Source organism: Esox lucius, chromosome 20, assembly GCF_011004845.1.
Source record: "Esox lucius isolate fEsoLuc1 chromosome 20, fEsoLuc1.pri, whole genome shotgun sequence".
Classification (NCBI taxonomy): Eukaryota; Metazoa; Chordata; class Actinopteri; order Esociformes; family Esocidae; genus Esox; species Esox lucius.
The window spans coordinates 37,249,047-37,264,684 of NC_047588.1; the positions used below are offsets into that span (position 1 = coordinate 37,249,047).

At 41.6% G+C, this 15,638-nt stretch overlaps 1 protein-coding gene across 3 annotated transcripts in view; it reads left to right on the top strand.

The window, feature by feature from the left end:
* LOC105018782 (rho GTPase-activating protein 6) overlaps positions 1-15,638 on the top strand; it is a 41,382-nt gene that overhangs the window by 12,125 nt on the left and 13,619 nt on the right. For 2 of the 3 annotated variants that reach the window (XM_020040995.2, XM_010884489.4), the window contains exons 2-3: positions 12,971-13,130; positions 14,451-14,522. In XM_020040995.2, coding sequence (XP_019896554.1) covers positions 12,971-13,130; positions 14,451-14,522 — 232 coding nt within the window. Of the gene's footprint in view, positions 1-1,664; positions 1,909-12,970; positions 13,131-14,450; positions 14,523-15,638 lie in introns of those variants that run through there. The other variant, XM_010884490.4, reaches the window with a different exon arrangement.

Here is a 15,638-nt window from a genome sequence, read left to right on the forward strand (position 1 = left end):
GAACAATTGTTGTTTCTTTTATTTTCTTTTGTCTCAGAAAATATTTTGAACCCAAAAGAAGTTGTTAATGAAACCCAAAATAGGTGTAACCAACAGAGCTCTCTTTGGAAGGTTGGCATAAGTGTTATTTCGCCATTCCTGAACGGGAAACATTGGTCTTTGGGTTATTCCTGGAAAAGTTTAGAGTTAAAACTGGGTTCTACCTGGAACAAAAATGTGCCTCCCCCCCCACCCCAGGGACAGCTGAAGAAGAATAAATACCATGTGATTACTGAATGTAAATGTATGAAGCCACATGAAAAAGGGGAGCCAACTGTGTTTAACACTGATGGCTTGTTGCAGCCGTTGGCCAAATCCAGCTGTTTGGATGGTTCAAATTATCAAATTATTTAGGCTTACATAAAGGATTGGGCACTTGCAAAGCACCAGCTGTTCTGAATGTTTCATGAAAGGCTATTTCTGGTTGGCTATACATCTTGTTATTCTTCCAAACTATACTGAGAAATTCCACAGTCGCAATGCCAAACTTTGGTAAAGATTTACCAGCAGTCTGTTTACCAACAGTCAATTTAGAGTACATACATTGTAGTTTGGTGGTCTTAGGCAACTCTGGCAAATTAAAGATAAATAATCAGCCAAAGTTATTTACAATGGGTACATTTTAATGAATTAAATAAAGAGTTATATTTTTGCTTCATATGTTTTATTAAATGTTCTCAATTCATGGAAATATAATAAAGGAATAATGAATGCAAGCTGACATTTAATTTGTATCGTCCTATGGGGAGTGTTTCGTCCTCATGACTTTGAATTTCGATGTTCAGGCTAATCCCAAGAATGCGGTCGAAAGTTGAGGTTTATAGCTTAGACGTCTTGGGCAAAAACAGGGTGAGTCAGTTTGGTGGAGTCTACCTGCCATTGTAGTACAGTTTTTGTTATCACGGGAGCTGTTTCTGTTTAAAGCTGCTGTGATGTCAGCATATTAAAGAAATAACAAAAATTCCTCTTTTTCCATAAGAATGGCTCAAATACACATTTTGCAGACATTATAGAGATATACATTTGAGTAATAATATAACCACGTTGTCAAAATTCATCGAAGCATTACTGTACGGTTAGGATCGCATAACTGGATCATTTTACACATTCATAACCTACGTGTTTAGCATGGTCATAGCTACAACTGTTCTTATTATTTAAGTAGGCTGCACATATAGAGTAGATTACGACATCGCATTCTTTACATCTATCTTCTTGGGTCCTGATGATTTACATCTGCTCGGGTACAGTTTCTCAAACTGCGTAAACGACGTGTTTTATTGCGGTAGTCACATGTCTCCCATTAAAATGGCCCACAATTGTATGCTTTGGAAGTTATTCAAGTAAATAGGACAACACTATGTTTCTAGTTTGGTCTCTATAAGATACAAACATCACATTGAGAAGTAGAAACATTTTGTTTTGGAAGAAAATGCATTGTGAAGTATGGCATGTTTAAAACGAGTTAAACATAAATGACTGACTATTTCTTTGGATTTTTACACTGTTTATTCACCACCTCATTAATCACTGAGTGGTTCAACTTTCAGATAGAAAGAGAGCACGCGCCTCCTAGCTGCCCCGCCCCACCAGGCTTCCTCGCGCTTAGTTCTTCGAGGACCTCAGCTTCACCACCGGAGACGCGCAATTGCGCAATTGCAAGTTAAAAAGAAAATGTACCTAAAAGTAAACCGGAGGGGAAACCAAGCAAAACCTGGCGTTACTCTTTACAGGCATTGACGTGGTTAGCGGCGAATAACGTTTTTATCTCCTTCAAATTTGCTGAGTTTCAAAGTTCTATTGCAGACTGCTCTATGTATTCTAATGATGGGAGACCTCATACCGTTCGGCAGGCGCATCTCCTACCTTGTAAGTATTTCTGGACGGATCATCAAAAACCTTTGTAGCATTTTCTTTGTCTTTGTTTATCTACTGTATTTGTGTAGGCAATGATTAGCCAGTATATTGAAAACTGACTTCGTTTTGAAAAAGGCGGAATAGCCTACGGTGTAGGGAATAATTGCCTTTTGTACTAATTGACCAACTTTGGAGGTGGCTCTTGTCTTTTCGTCTATTGCAGACCAATAACATTTAACCTGTAACTTTAAACGTTTAAACATTTTCTCATATTGAATATCATTCCATGAGTTATATATTATTACCAATTAATGCGATTTTATGGGATGTCACTTCTCCATTACTTCTCATTCCTATTGGGTGTGCACATTTTAATTTATGCTAGGGCAATACTTGGCAACATTGAGATTCAAATAGCCAGTGCAGTGACACATTAATTGGACTGATTTCTTCATGAAGAACAAGTTGTGGGCCATAAAACGTCCAGTTATTTAAACACAAAACATCCAGTGTCTTTGGGAAGTATTCGGAGCACTACAGATGTTGCTTTGTTATTGACTTAATTTATGATTGAATATATTGTAATTTTCTGCCATCACTCTAAACACGATACTCCATAATGACAAAGCAGGAAAAAATGAAATATCTCATGTATATAAGCAGACACTTTATTTAGTGCTTTGTAGAAGTGTCTTTGGCAGTGATCACCTTCTAGCCCAGTTACTTAGTTTAACCAGCTCTCTACAAAAAGTCTTGAGGGTTCCAAACATCCATTTCATGATGACTGAGCCACTTTGCTCCTAGGAACTTAACGCTTTATCAAATTTTTGATGACCTTCCTCAGACCTACAATACACCTCAACACCATTCTATCTTGGAGGTCTGCTGAGGGTCCCTGAGACTTTATGGCTTGGTTTTTCCTCTCACACGCATTGTGAAGTTTGGGACCTTCTATAGACAAATTTGTGTCTTCCCAAATCACGTCCGATCCACTGAATTCCCCACAGGTGTGTCATATGGGTATTTCTGTTAGCACGCACTTAACATGGGATACGGATCATGTATTTGGTTGGGAAACCCACAACTCTGCGTTGTTGTTTAATTGTGCCTAGTGTGTACCCAGGGCGTGATAACCTTGTGTAAGTGATCTAGGCCAGGGATGGGCAAGTCTGCTTTCACACAGCCCCAGTTCCAGCCAGCCCACCTGACGGGACATCGACTGTGGTCAGTTTTATCCAATGTGTGTCGGGATTAGCGCTGTAACACCCAGGATTTATGATTACCTGTCAAAAGTACTAAGGTGACACTAGTTAGAATGCCGTTGCTTCAGCGGCTCCTTTCTCATCTGTCTAGAGGAGGTTCGATTTGTAGGATGTAGTAGCGAGAGGGAGGTGTTTTGTTGCGTCACGTGTTAGGTCCCCGAGGGGTGCAAGGATTGCAGCAACACTCAAAGGTTGTGACATCACAACCAGCATGAGGTGTTGGTAAATATTATCTGATTGACTGATCCCTCGGAAAATAACATGCTTTTCTACTGACGTTTTGAGATCAGCTCATTAATCGTTTCTGAGAATGCCGGAAGGTTAGGCAAGACCCAGTTGAATCTCAAAACAAAGTGTTGTATTTTCTTTTAATTGTGAAAACCGTAACAGATGTCAGATTGTGCGCCCCGCAACCAAAATAATATTTGCCTTGGGTAGCAATAGTGTTTTTACTGAAGTCTGGAGCTCTGCCAGTTAATCGTTTCTTTAATATTTTTTCCAGGTAAGCATGACGGAGAACACAATCTCATTTACAGAAATTACAGTACTACTTTTAGGCTTGCTCAGAAACATTTTCCAACTAACTTTCAGCAAACTTTTAGTTACTGATGAGATCTTATAACCACTTGACTGTCGCCCTGTTTCTAGTGTCATTTCTAGTACACCTGTTAAGGGTGTGATTCTTGCAATGACAGGGTTGTGTATTCAATTCCCACATGACATTAGTACCAAAATACATGCACTTGCACTGTAAATTGCCCTGGATGAGAACATCTGAATTACTTTGATATATACTGATAATTCTAATATCACTGCATGACTGAAAAATAGAAAGGCTTATGAGCCTGTCTTTCTACACAGTTTTCAAGTGATAATGGAATACTATTTGGTAGAAAATCACTAGGTTTTGTTTTGAAGTATGCCCAGAATATGGTTCTTTTAGTTGCTTTTGGTGTCATTACCATCACCTCTCTGTCATCGCCCCATTGGATCTGTCATTTTGGTTCTTTCCCATCTCCAAAATCTAAATGACCAATCCTGGGGGTCTTTTTCACTCATTCTAAGTACAGTCAATAGTGGCTGTGTGCTGATTGTTAACTCCACACTAATCAGATTTTAGTGTATATACAACTAACTCATAACTAACCTAATTGAGGGGAAGTCATAAATATTAATCAACATGTTCTGTATTCTGTGATTGCTCCACCTTCCTACTGTAGGTAACTCTGCGCTTGTCATGATTTGGCGGAAAGGTTCAACCTCCTTTGTTTTAGCTATTTGTTTCCAAAATTAGTCGTTTGAAGTCATTGTTGAAAACAGGATTCGAAAATGTTCCATTCAAGGGCTTCCTAAACAGGGTGGAATATTCATCAGCCATCAGATCCAGCTCAGGTCTGGTTTATGGCTGTATTCTGGTCTCTCGGTCCGTTGTTTACTATACCCATGTCCTCTCATGTTCCACTGGATGATTCCTGATCCTTTTCTCTCTTTAATAGTCTGATCACAATGGGAAGTAATCACTGAAGGATGTGTGCTTTTATTTTTAAATCTTTCATGTACTTGACTGCAATACAGTATACAGTGAAGTACTATTTCACTTCAATGACTGGAACTCAGTTGTAAAGGTTACTTTGAAACTGTTAGTATTAGCATCCAAATTAGCATCCAAACGCACAGTTGAGTGAGTTTTACAGCTAAATGGCCACATTTACACAGACAACCAAAGTCTGCAGTTGTATCTTTTCATTCAATAATTGGTCTTTTGACCAATCGGATTATCTCTGAAAAGTTTCTGATGTTCAAAGATCTGATGTGATTGGCCAAACAGACAATTAGTGGGGAAATTTTATTTTGGATGCTTTTCAGATCTGATCAGATTTTGGAAATGCTGTTGTTCTCTTAGAGGAGTGGAAATGTTCTGCTGTACTATGATAGGAGTGGAAATGTTCTTATGTAATCTCAGAGTAGTGAAAATGTTCTGTTGTACTCTTAGAGGAAATGTTCTTTTATACCCTGAAAAGAGAGGAAATGTTCTGTTTTACTCTGAGAAGATTCAGAATATTATTTTGTACTTTTAGAGGAGTGGAAATATTCTGTTTTACTCTTAGAGGAGTGGAAATGTTATGTTGTAATCTGGGAGAAGTTGAAATATTATTTTGTACTCTGAGAGAAGATTAGAAATATTACTTTGTACTCTTAGAGGAGTGGAAATATTATTTTGTACTCTGAGAGAAGATTAGAAATATTACTTTGTACTCTTAGAGGAGTGGAAATGTTTTGTTGTCCTCTGGGAGAACATTAGAAATGTTACGTTGTACTCTTTGAGGAGTGGATATGTTCTGTTGTACTCTGGGAGAATATTAGAAATGTTCTGTTGTACTCTTAGAGGAGTGGATATGTTCTGTTGTACTCTTATAGAAGTTGACATTTTCTGCTGTTCTCTGAGAATATTGGAAATTACTTATGTTGCCCTCTTAAAGGAGTGGAATTGTTCTGTTGAACACTTAGTGGAGTGGAAATGTTTTGTTGTCCTCTGGGAGAACATTAGAAATGTTACGTTGTACTCTTAGAGGAGTGGATATGTTCTTTCATACTCTTATAGAAGTTGGAATGTTTTATTGTACTCTTTGAGGAGTGGATATGTTCTGTTGTACTCTGGGAGAATATTAGAAATGTTCTGTTGTACTCTTAGAGGAGTGGATATGTTCTGTTGTACTCTTATAGAAGTTGACATTTTCTGCTGTTCTCTGAGAATATTGGAAATTACTTATGTTGCCCTCTTAAAGGAGTGAAATTGTTCTGTTGAACACTTAGAGGAGTGGAAATGTTCTGTTGAACACTTAGAGGAGTGGAAATGTTCTGTTGAACTCTTAGAGGTGAGAAAATGTTCTGTTGTACTTTTAGAGGAGTGGAAAGGTTCTGTTGTACTCTGAGAGGTGCTTTTGCAGCAGGGCAAGCAGTGCCCCTCACCTGTAATCAGACAAAGAACACTGCATGGTTTCGCAATGTTTTCACGTGGTGTCGAAACTGAAATATAAACCTCCAGGTTACTGTGACGGTTACATGTCAGTTAATGATGCTTTCAGACTGTTCCAAAGCCAGGTGTTCCCATTCAGTGTAAAAGAATGACGAAGGAAAAGAACGCACACCGACAGTTACATTTGGATGATGTCTCTCAAGAAAAACAGTTCAGTGAAACATTGGTGATCCATTTCATAAAATGATGTCTGTGATATGTTTACATAACCTCTTCCTCCTTTCCACCCATAAAATCACAATCCCTCAAATAATCTCACTTTATCCAGAGCTAAAATATTGGCCTATATGTTTTGATGAGTAGTCATTCCAAGAGGGATTATCCTTCAGATAAATTATCTTAGACATTCACTTTTTCTAACACATTTCTGAATTGTGTAGCTCCAGTTGCCCACATACCTAAGCACTCCCCCATAATATGCAGGAACTTTCACTTCAGCTGTGTTGCAAAAAAAATGACACACACACACAGACAGACAGAGAGATCATAGTAAAGATTTAATTTCAGATACTGCTTTTACACTAAACATTTCAACACCAGATAGGGTGAGTCCACCATGTGTGAAGTTCTCAACCTTAGGGACACGGTCCTAAACCGGACTGTGGGAACCCAGCATGTACAGCAGGGCTCCTGAAATCTAATAGGGACAAAGCACTGAGCAAGCCTCCACTCCCTATTTACTCAGACTAGAGGAATGTCTGAACAGATTAAGCAGATGAGAGCTGTCATTATGGCTAATATGGGTGGAATAAGACTAAGACACAAATTAATGAGTACATGATGTGTATTGTATACACAGCTCAGTGCCATGGTTTCGTGGTGTATATAAGGTGTAAATGATATGCTGCAGTGTTGGTTAATGGTCATGGCTGGCTGTTTGTAAACTAATAACAGCGTAATGGAAAGGCTGCTTGGGTCAAGGCAAATAATTAAGTTGTTGCCAAGTTACCATCCAGCGAAAAATTGCAGCTGGAATCCTGAATCAGGTTCTTGGAGACTGTTCGAAATGAAATCACACGGTTTATAACAAATTACTTCTAATTACATGCATTCTAAAGTACAAATATAAAGACAAACCCCAACATTGTTCTTTTCAAATAGGACTTGAATAATAACAGGTTTGTAAAAATATGAAAAAAGGTAAATTAGAAATAAATAAAATAGAAATAAAATGAACATAACTGGTATATTGGGTATTCGGTACCAGTTGGTAATCGCTCTTTTGTAGCACCAATCTGACCAACTCAGTCTAGGTTCTAGCTTAAACTCTGCTGCTAGCTGATACGTGGCTAGAAAACCCCATACGATGCTAGTCAATTTGTAACGCAGGGAGACATCATCAGCCAGAATAAAAGGGAGGGCGCAGGGAAAGATTTGCCAGTGTTCTATTATATTCTAGCCTTCAGATACTTTGAGAGGCTCCTCCAAATCCCAGTACAATCGTAGTGACTGAAATGCACTCGCTCGGCAAACGTTTTGGTTCTAACCTCCAGAAAGGCCAGCGCCAAAGGATCAGATGGACTGACCCAGGCCCATACCATAAAAAAACATATGCATAATGTAGTTTGGAAACCAAACCATCTAGAACTCAGCTCAGGAAAAACTAAAACATAAAAAAAAACTCAACAGGAAGCCAATGAAGGGACTTCAAAATAGGTTTTATGTGTGTTCTCCTTCTGGTCTTTGTTAGCACTCACGAATGCTGCATTCTAAGTTAGTGTTGGCTAATGTTGTTATTTTTACTGAGGTAGCACACAAGACGTGCGCCAGTATGTGAGTGTGACCTCAGTTGCCTGGCATGCAGGCAGGGGGGGGGGGGGGTGTTTAAAAACGCATTTCCCTGGTGCAGCTGAGATTTTGGCTGGAGAACATAGAACTCAGAGAGAATTGCAGCAGAGCCGCCCTATTGTCGGCTGATTAGGGAAGGAAGTGCGCGGCATCCATCAGCGACCACTCTGACTGGCAGAGGGGAAAGACCAGAGGATCTCTCACCCTACGAACCTTTGGGAGGAGCTCTCTCAGGTAAACAGAGTAACATTAGGAGTCTGGGAGACTTTCTCGGACTGCAGATCGATTCCCCTCACATTGCGGCTCAACAATACTCCCAAACCTCCAATAGCAGTCAGGGTTTGTGAGCCTGTGTTATTAGACCTGGCGCTCACTGATAGGAGCTGGTAGGGAAAGCAGTTTTCTAGCAATACTGCTCATCTGTCTGGAAAGGAATCCTGCAGATTATAAACTACACAGCAAAGGCCTCGCCCGGCTAACCCTATTTAATGGACCCTTCAGACGACAGAACAGCAGGAAGCCTGCCAGCCCAGACTTGGTGTCTGGCCACACATTAGCACTGTGCTGTGATCAGCTCTCCCCTGTTTTCACAGACATCTCCGATTTGTCACTGGAGCTAACCACGGTTCCTGCCTGCTTTAAGATCCCCCCCCCCCCCCCAGAAGGTGCCCTGCCTGGAATAACTACAGACCCGTGGATCTCAGTTGGAATGCCTTGTCTACACCAGCAGATGCACAGCTTTTCCCGGCTGAGAAAACAGTGGATCTCCCTGTTCAGCCGGGCCCGTCCTCCCCTCATCCATCACTGTCTGGGTTCGACCTGCATCGGTCTCCCGCAAAGAGTTGGGGGGGGGGGGGCGTACCGCTCTGGCCTGAGAGGCAGGCGTAGGTCAGGTGGTCAGCGCCGGTCGGTCATGACCCGAAAAGCCTCCAGCCACTCGGGCAGATCCTTGCCCCGGTTGCCCCGCGGCAGCCCGGCCGTGTGTCCCGTAGAGACTACGTCCACACTCGAAGTTTGTAAATCACCCGGGAATCTGTGCCGGATTTCACACTCTCACCACTCAAATCCGGCGATCTGTTATGCTCACCGCCCATTGTCTAGCATTGTCAGAGAACACAGTGTGGATTCAATCTACCGCCGGCATCACCCTCATCTGTACATTTAATTAGCTATTTGATGTGATTCTTATATACGGTAGGTGCGTGGTTCACTGTCGGATGCTTGGTAGGAACCCCGTTAGGTAGTAGGAAATGGCGAAGTAAGTGCATTTATCTTCCAGCAGGAGAAAGTAAAGCAACCTTACTGTCCAACAGTCTAAGCTGGATAATGAGCCCGTAAGCCTATTTGGAGCATGGCTCATAGGAGTTGTGGATCAAAGGAAGTTTAATCTGTTGGCTGGGTTTTCCAGAGAGATCTGCCCGCAGGTCAGGCACTTCAGTTCTGAGTTAGACTCCTGGCTTCATAGTCAAGTAGAGCTCAACAGGAGCTCATCCACCTTAATGAACTCAGCGTTGTAGTTTTCTCTGAGGCCATATGCATTTATATGATTGAGTGTTATCTTTAAGTCGTCCGTGATGAGTTTGCCATTCGCTGCGTGTGTCTCACTTTTCAAGCCTGAAATGTTAGTACATTTTCATGAAAGTATTCAAATGTTTCCAGTGAACGGTAGACGGTGGCGTCTGACATGCTTTGTTCTGTATCATAATTTTGGGACACATTTGTGATCAGATTACTCGTATTTACACTTTAAAAACAGGCAACATTGAACAGGTTAAAGAGTGGCCTAATACCTGTCTATCTGTCTGCATCACGGATCTCTCCAGAGGAGCTGAGAGCGGTTGAACGTAGGCTTTGAAACACAGGACTCAGTGTCTGACATTCCTAAGCATGGATGGTGCTTTGGCAAGCGCTCTCTCACAGTGGGAGTTTCAGTCCATCCAGCTGTGTTATAGCAATGGAAGTTCTCCAGTCACAAAAGAAATGACAACAACTGGCCTTTTATTGATGGCCTGTTGAAACCGTGTACTGTGACCTCATTAGAGTCCGAAGCAGATGACGGGCCAGAGACATATTTGGTAATACTGGCGGAGTTGAACGTGTCCCACTTAGCATCTAATAAAATGTGTTCAGTTGTATACTGTTAAGGCATGTGGCTGCCCACAAGCCTCTTGTCATGAGGCCTGAAGATAATGCTTTTTTACTGTCTATTTTTATTCCTGTGTCTTACTTGTTATGGCTGGTTAAGTTTGTGGAAAGTATATGAAAGCCAAATCATCATCTAACCCTTCTGCTTTTAGAGTGTTTTGGCAAGACCCGGTTTTTACATTCTTCTCCCCAAAAAAATCCCTTTTTGGGGAATAAAGAGCCATCCGTCGCCTGGGAGAGTAGATTATTCATATGAACACCAGCTCTGGTTTCTACGTATAGAACACTCTCTGAGTTGAAAGAAAGAAGAATTTGTGTAAACAGAACACAGTGGGCTACAAAAGAAATGGCTGGGCCCTCCTTCCCTTTCCTCGACACAACTTCAACCGGTAGTCTTCCTGACCCCGTTTACACCAGCCACTAACCTACATCACATCCTTCCTCATAATCTTGCCCCGATGTTGTCTGTTTACACATACGACATGATCACAGCAATTTCACAACAACCATCACCTTTTAATTGTGAACACTTGGACGAGATGTCAACCACATTGGGAGAAACTGCCACAGTTAGAACCAGGTGCGAGAGGGACTGCTGCCACTCTAGGGGGATCTCATAGTTAGTCATGGGAAACGTCAGACTCCTCATGTGCTTGAGGCTCCCATCTGCCAGGTGAGGCAGAAGCAGTTGTGTCTTTTGGTTTATGAGTACTTTACCTTTCCAAAGGGCACGACCTCCTGAGTGACAGATGTGTGTGCGTGCAGGCACGTGCAACTACTGTTCCACTGCAGTGATAGCACAAATTCAAATCAAGTAATGACCAGTTGGCCTGTTCTGACAGCAAAATGAAAGCTGGGGGTAGGAAACTAACCTAATAATAATCATTTGAACACTGCAAACTAGGCCTAAAAAGAGATTGGGGAGCGGCGAGTTATAGAATTAGACAATAACTGTAATAGAATAACAGTGACACATTCTGGTTGCCTTTTTTATGCGTCGAAAAATGTATAAATCTACAATGTGTTACTTTTCTTTTTACTTAACACTTTGGTTATACTGACTGAAAACATAGGTGTGGGGTGGCTTGCTGACAATTTTTAAGACCCTTGACCACCAGACTCTGCCCTACTTTACTAGCTGATTGGTCTGAGTCACATTATCAATGATCTGCTCATGCAGCCCAGACCAGTTGCCTGGAGGTTCTAGCAAATGTACTTGTCTGCTGATTGAACAAGTAGCCAGGTTGTTTACTACATTCATAAATCTGAAATGTCTGTTTGTTACAGAAACTATTCAGACCCCTTCATCTTCAAAACATTTATTTGTACATTCACAAATTATAATTGCTTACATTTGTTGGAAATTGTGCATTTTTAATAAAACATTTAAATATCTAATTTGCATATGTATTCAGACCCTTCATTTAGTAGTGTATAGAATTGCTTTTTGCAGCTATTACAGCTTTGAGTGTTCGGCAGCAATCACAGCTTTGAGTCTTATTCCGTATGTCTACATCAACTCTGTACGCCTGGATTTGAACAGTTTCCTACATTCTTCCCTGTAGATGCTCTCAAGTTAGATGAGAAGCGTCGGTGAACAGCGAGCTTCAGGTTTTGATGTCCAATGGGGCTCAAGTCCAAGTCCTGGCTGGGCCACTGAAGGACATTCATAGACTTGTCCTGAAGCAACTCCAGCGTTGTCTGCAGTGCTTTGGGTGGTTGTTGTGCTGAGATTAATCTTAATCCTGACCAGTCTCCTAGTCCCTGCTGCTGAGAAGCATCCTCTTAGCATGAGCTTCCACCACCATGCTTCACCGTAGGGATGGTTTGACCCAGGTGATGTGCGGTACCTTGTCTTTGCCAGACATACAGCTTGGCATTTAAATCCAATAGTTCAATTTAGATCTCATCAGACCAGAGAATTGTTTTCCTTATGCTCTAAGTCTTTTCGACTGCATGCTTTCTGCCTTTTACTCAGAAGTGTCCTCATGTCTAGTCACTCCATCAAGACAGCCTGATTGATGGAGTCTTGCAGAGAGGGTTGTCCTTCTGGCAGGTATTCCTATTTCGGCAGAGAAACTCTGAAGCTCTGTTAAAGTGGTCGTTGCGTTCTTGCTGCCTGACCAGGGCCCTTCTGTCCGATTACTTCAGACGGCCAGCTCAAGGAATAGTGTTGGTGTTCCCAAACCTCTTCCGTTTCACAAAGCTGGAGCCTACTGCTCCTTAATGCTTTGGCTGGTTGTTTTCACTAAAGGATGCATCTGAGCTCAATTTGAAGGGTCAAGGCGAAGGGTCTGAATACTTATGCACAGATATTTCAAAAATAAAATGTGTTTTCACGTTGTCATAATAGGTTTTTGTGTTCAGGTTGATGGCAAAAAAAGATATACAGTTAATAAGTTGTGAATATATTCTATAACACAATAATATGGGAAGAAAGGGGTCTGAATACTTTCTAAAGGCACTCCCAAGGAGGAGATGAAGCCCAGTGTCTGGGCATGATGGAACTGGACAAGCTTTCTGTTGATTTTATAATCTATGAAGTATCTAAATACAGTAAATACAATATGTAATGAAAAGTGTAGGCTTGGTTTTGCAGCCTTTTCCTGTAGCCAACATTTCTATGAACTCAGCAACGGTGTGATCTATGTTGGGCCTGTTAAAAACAAAAGTGAATCAATTCCTACTCATCTGCGGTTATCGCTTGATAGGCTACAAGGGGTATGGTGTTTTCACATACGTAAGGCCTCTGTTAAGAAATATGAATGACAGAATATGGCTACACTAGCCAAGTAGGAATGGAATTATTTATCCACTCGGGCTGTGTGTGTTTTCACAACAGGGTGACTTCACATGGAACAGCATGTCAGAGAGGAGCGTACGCCTGATCCCGGTTCCCCTGCAGAGCCTCTCGGAGCTGGAGAGGGTCCGGCTGCAGGAGGTGGCCCTCACCAGGCTCCTCCAGGACTACGACCTGGGCTGTCAGATCACCATCCCCAAAGGTACACTCTAACCCGGGCAAAGGAGGCCATCTCGTGCCCACTAGCTCCTGATTTCTTCCTTTTGTCGATGTTCAATTGTAAAGCATCCTGCGTTATATTTTTTTTGTCACGTTGCTCAACTGAATCATGGGTGAGCAAATGCACAATTCTGTTTGTCCTCCGAAATCTCCGTTTTCTTTTTTTCTTTTTTTTTTTACAAAATGGATACAGATTTTTTTTTTCAGTCTCTTGGAAACCTTGTTACAACATGTCCAAATGTTATTGAACAGGCGATGACACCTTAAGACCGAGTAACATTTCATTTTTAGTTGATCCTGCATATTTTGTGGTGTCTTGTGTGTTCAGTGTTTGCGCAAAACCATTCACACATGAATTCTTTGTATTTAATTCATGCCGCAGTAACTTAAGGACATAGAGGTATTTTATTTTTTTCAACTGTCTGGTTCGTGGTGTGAGATTGTGTGTCTCCAACTCATGGTCTGGTTCTTGTCAGCCTGGCTTTGTCATGGATCACATTTCCTCGTGTGCTCTACGTGGCTTAATTGTCTTCGGCTAAAATAGGACAGATCGCCTTAAGCTAGGCTGGGAAACTACAGCCATCCAGGGGGCGTTTTATTCTCGTAGCAGATGGTTGGAGGACTGGAACATAATTACAATCAGCAGAAACAATTACGTTGGTACAAACTCACCATTGCTAAGGCCAACAACAGATTGCATTCAAACATAATAGTAAGTTAATATGTTGAATACATGAGGACGTGGTCACAAAATGTCTCTTATTTGTGGGAACTAAAATGTTAAAATGTTCAGTAAATTCCGTTTTTTTTTTACCTAACAATGAATGTCAACACAGTAAAACATATTTATTTATTTAATACATTTTTCAACCCAAGCTTTTGGGGGTGCCTGAATGCTGCCTGGTGCCAACACCTGTCCTAAACCCATGCAACGCCATGGCTTGAAAAAGTACATCTGTAGGAAAAAGACCTGAAAAAGCAGTGCACTTAAATATCACACAGTCTCCATAGTTGCGCAAGATGGGACTGTATTTAGATCTGTTTCTGTGTAAGTAATGTATGACCTCAACAGGGGTATGAAAAACTATAAATTGCTGCCATTCCTCAATTTGTATGTGACATGATTTAGGCTCATCTTGTTGGTTTAGTAGATCTTGAGGCCTCCTCTCCAGATTCTGGGAAGAATGTTGGTATCACACAGAAATGCAGTATCAGGTTCTGAAGTGACATGTTACAAGGATGTTGGAATGTGCTAGAATTTCTTTTTTAAGTATCCTGCAACATCTGTGATCCACCTTTTCAGATGGGCAGAAGCGTAAAAAGTCCCTCAGGAGGAAGTTGGATTCACTGGCCAAAGAGAAGAGCAAAGACAAAGGTAGAGAGGAACTTCAATTGCATGAACTGATAACTTGCATTCAACATCACACGAGCCTTAAGATAGATTCCTTATTGAACAGTATAGAAGTTGGGACATTATACAGTGCTATGCCCTACTATACACTGACCATGCTGGGGGTTTCCCTGTTTACTCTTCAGTACTTTCCATACTTACTGTCAGAGTAGCGAATACTACTGTATTCAGAGAGTTTGGCCAACACTTTCTCTGTCTGAAAGTTCAGTGATGACCCCCCCCCCCCCCTTTTTTTTTCCTTTTTATCTCCATAGCCGTTGCTAAGTGACCCTTTGCGGTTCTTGGATTTGCCGTTTAGTCCTCACAGTGTTCCAAACACACTGGACAACGCCATATGTAGAGTACCATACAGTACACATTTACTGTGGCTGCTTTGTGTTGAGCGTTAACAGCCAGCTGTTTCATAGATGCTGTTTTAATTTTACAACACCAACATTTTATAGAATAAGGATGATGACATAGCGACCGGTAAATAAAAAAACGTTGGCCAAACTCTCTTAACCGATGGCGCTGGACAAGAGTATTTTACACGCACTCAGCGATAATATTGATGTTTGTCTTTCCGGCCCAGTGAAGATAAACATGTCTCCTTTTAATTCAAGTCCACGGGACGGACAGTAAGTCCTTCAGACCTTTGTTCTTGTCCAGCTGGGCTCTGTTTTCTCACACACTGGCCCGGCTAGCCCTTGACAGGGGAAAACGGACTCTTTGATCCGTTTCGGTGGAGCTATGTGGAGCTCACTGGAGCAGGCATTCTCAGCTGTTTCGACCCGCCGAGGTCTCAGCAGAAACCTACTCCTGAAATGGCTACAGTTGCTTCGGCAACCTCATTGCAGCCCCGCCCCCTGAAACAATGTACACTGGAATGCAAGTTCTCTCTGTTGGCTGGGCGCTCGAGGAAATAACAAAAAAAAACATCTTAAGAGGTGGTTCAGTTATCCCAGCCTATCCTCAGGCATGGCTAGCCCCCCTCCCCTCACACACACACACACAGACACACACACACACTCCTTTCCCTTTCTTACTCGTTTAAAGAGACATTCCAAAAGTATGAATTCTCTGACGAGAAGACGGTTGAAC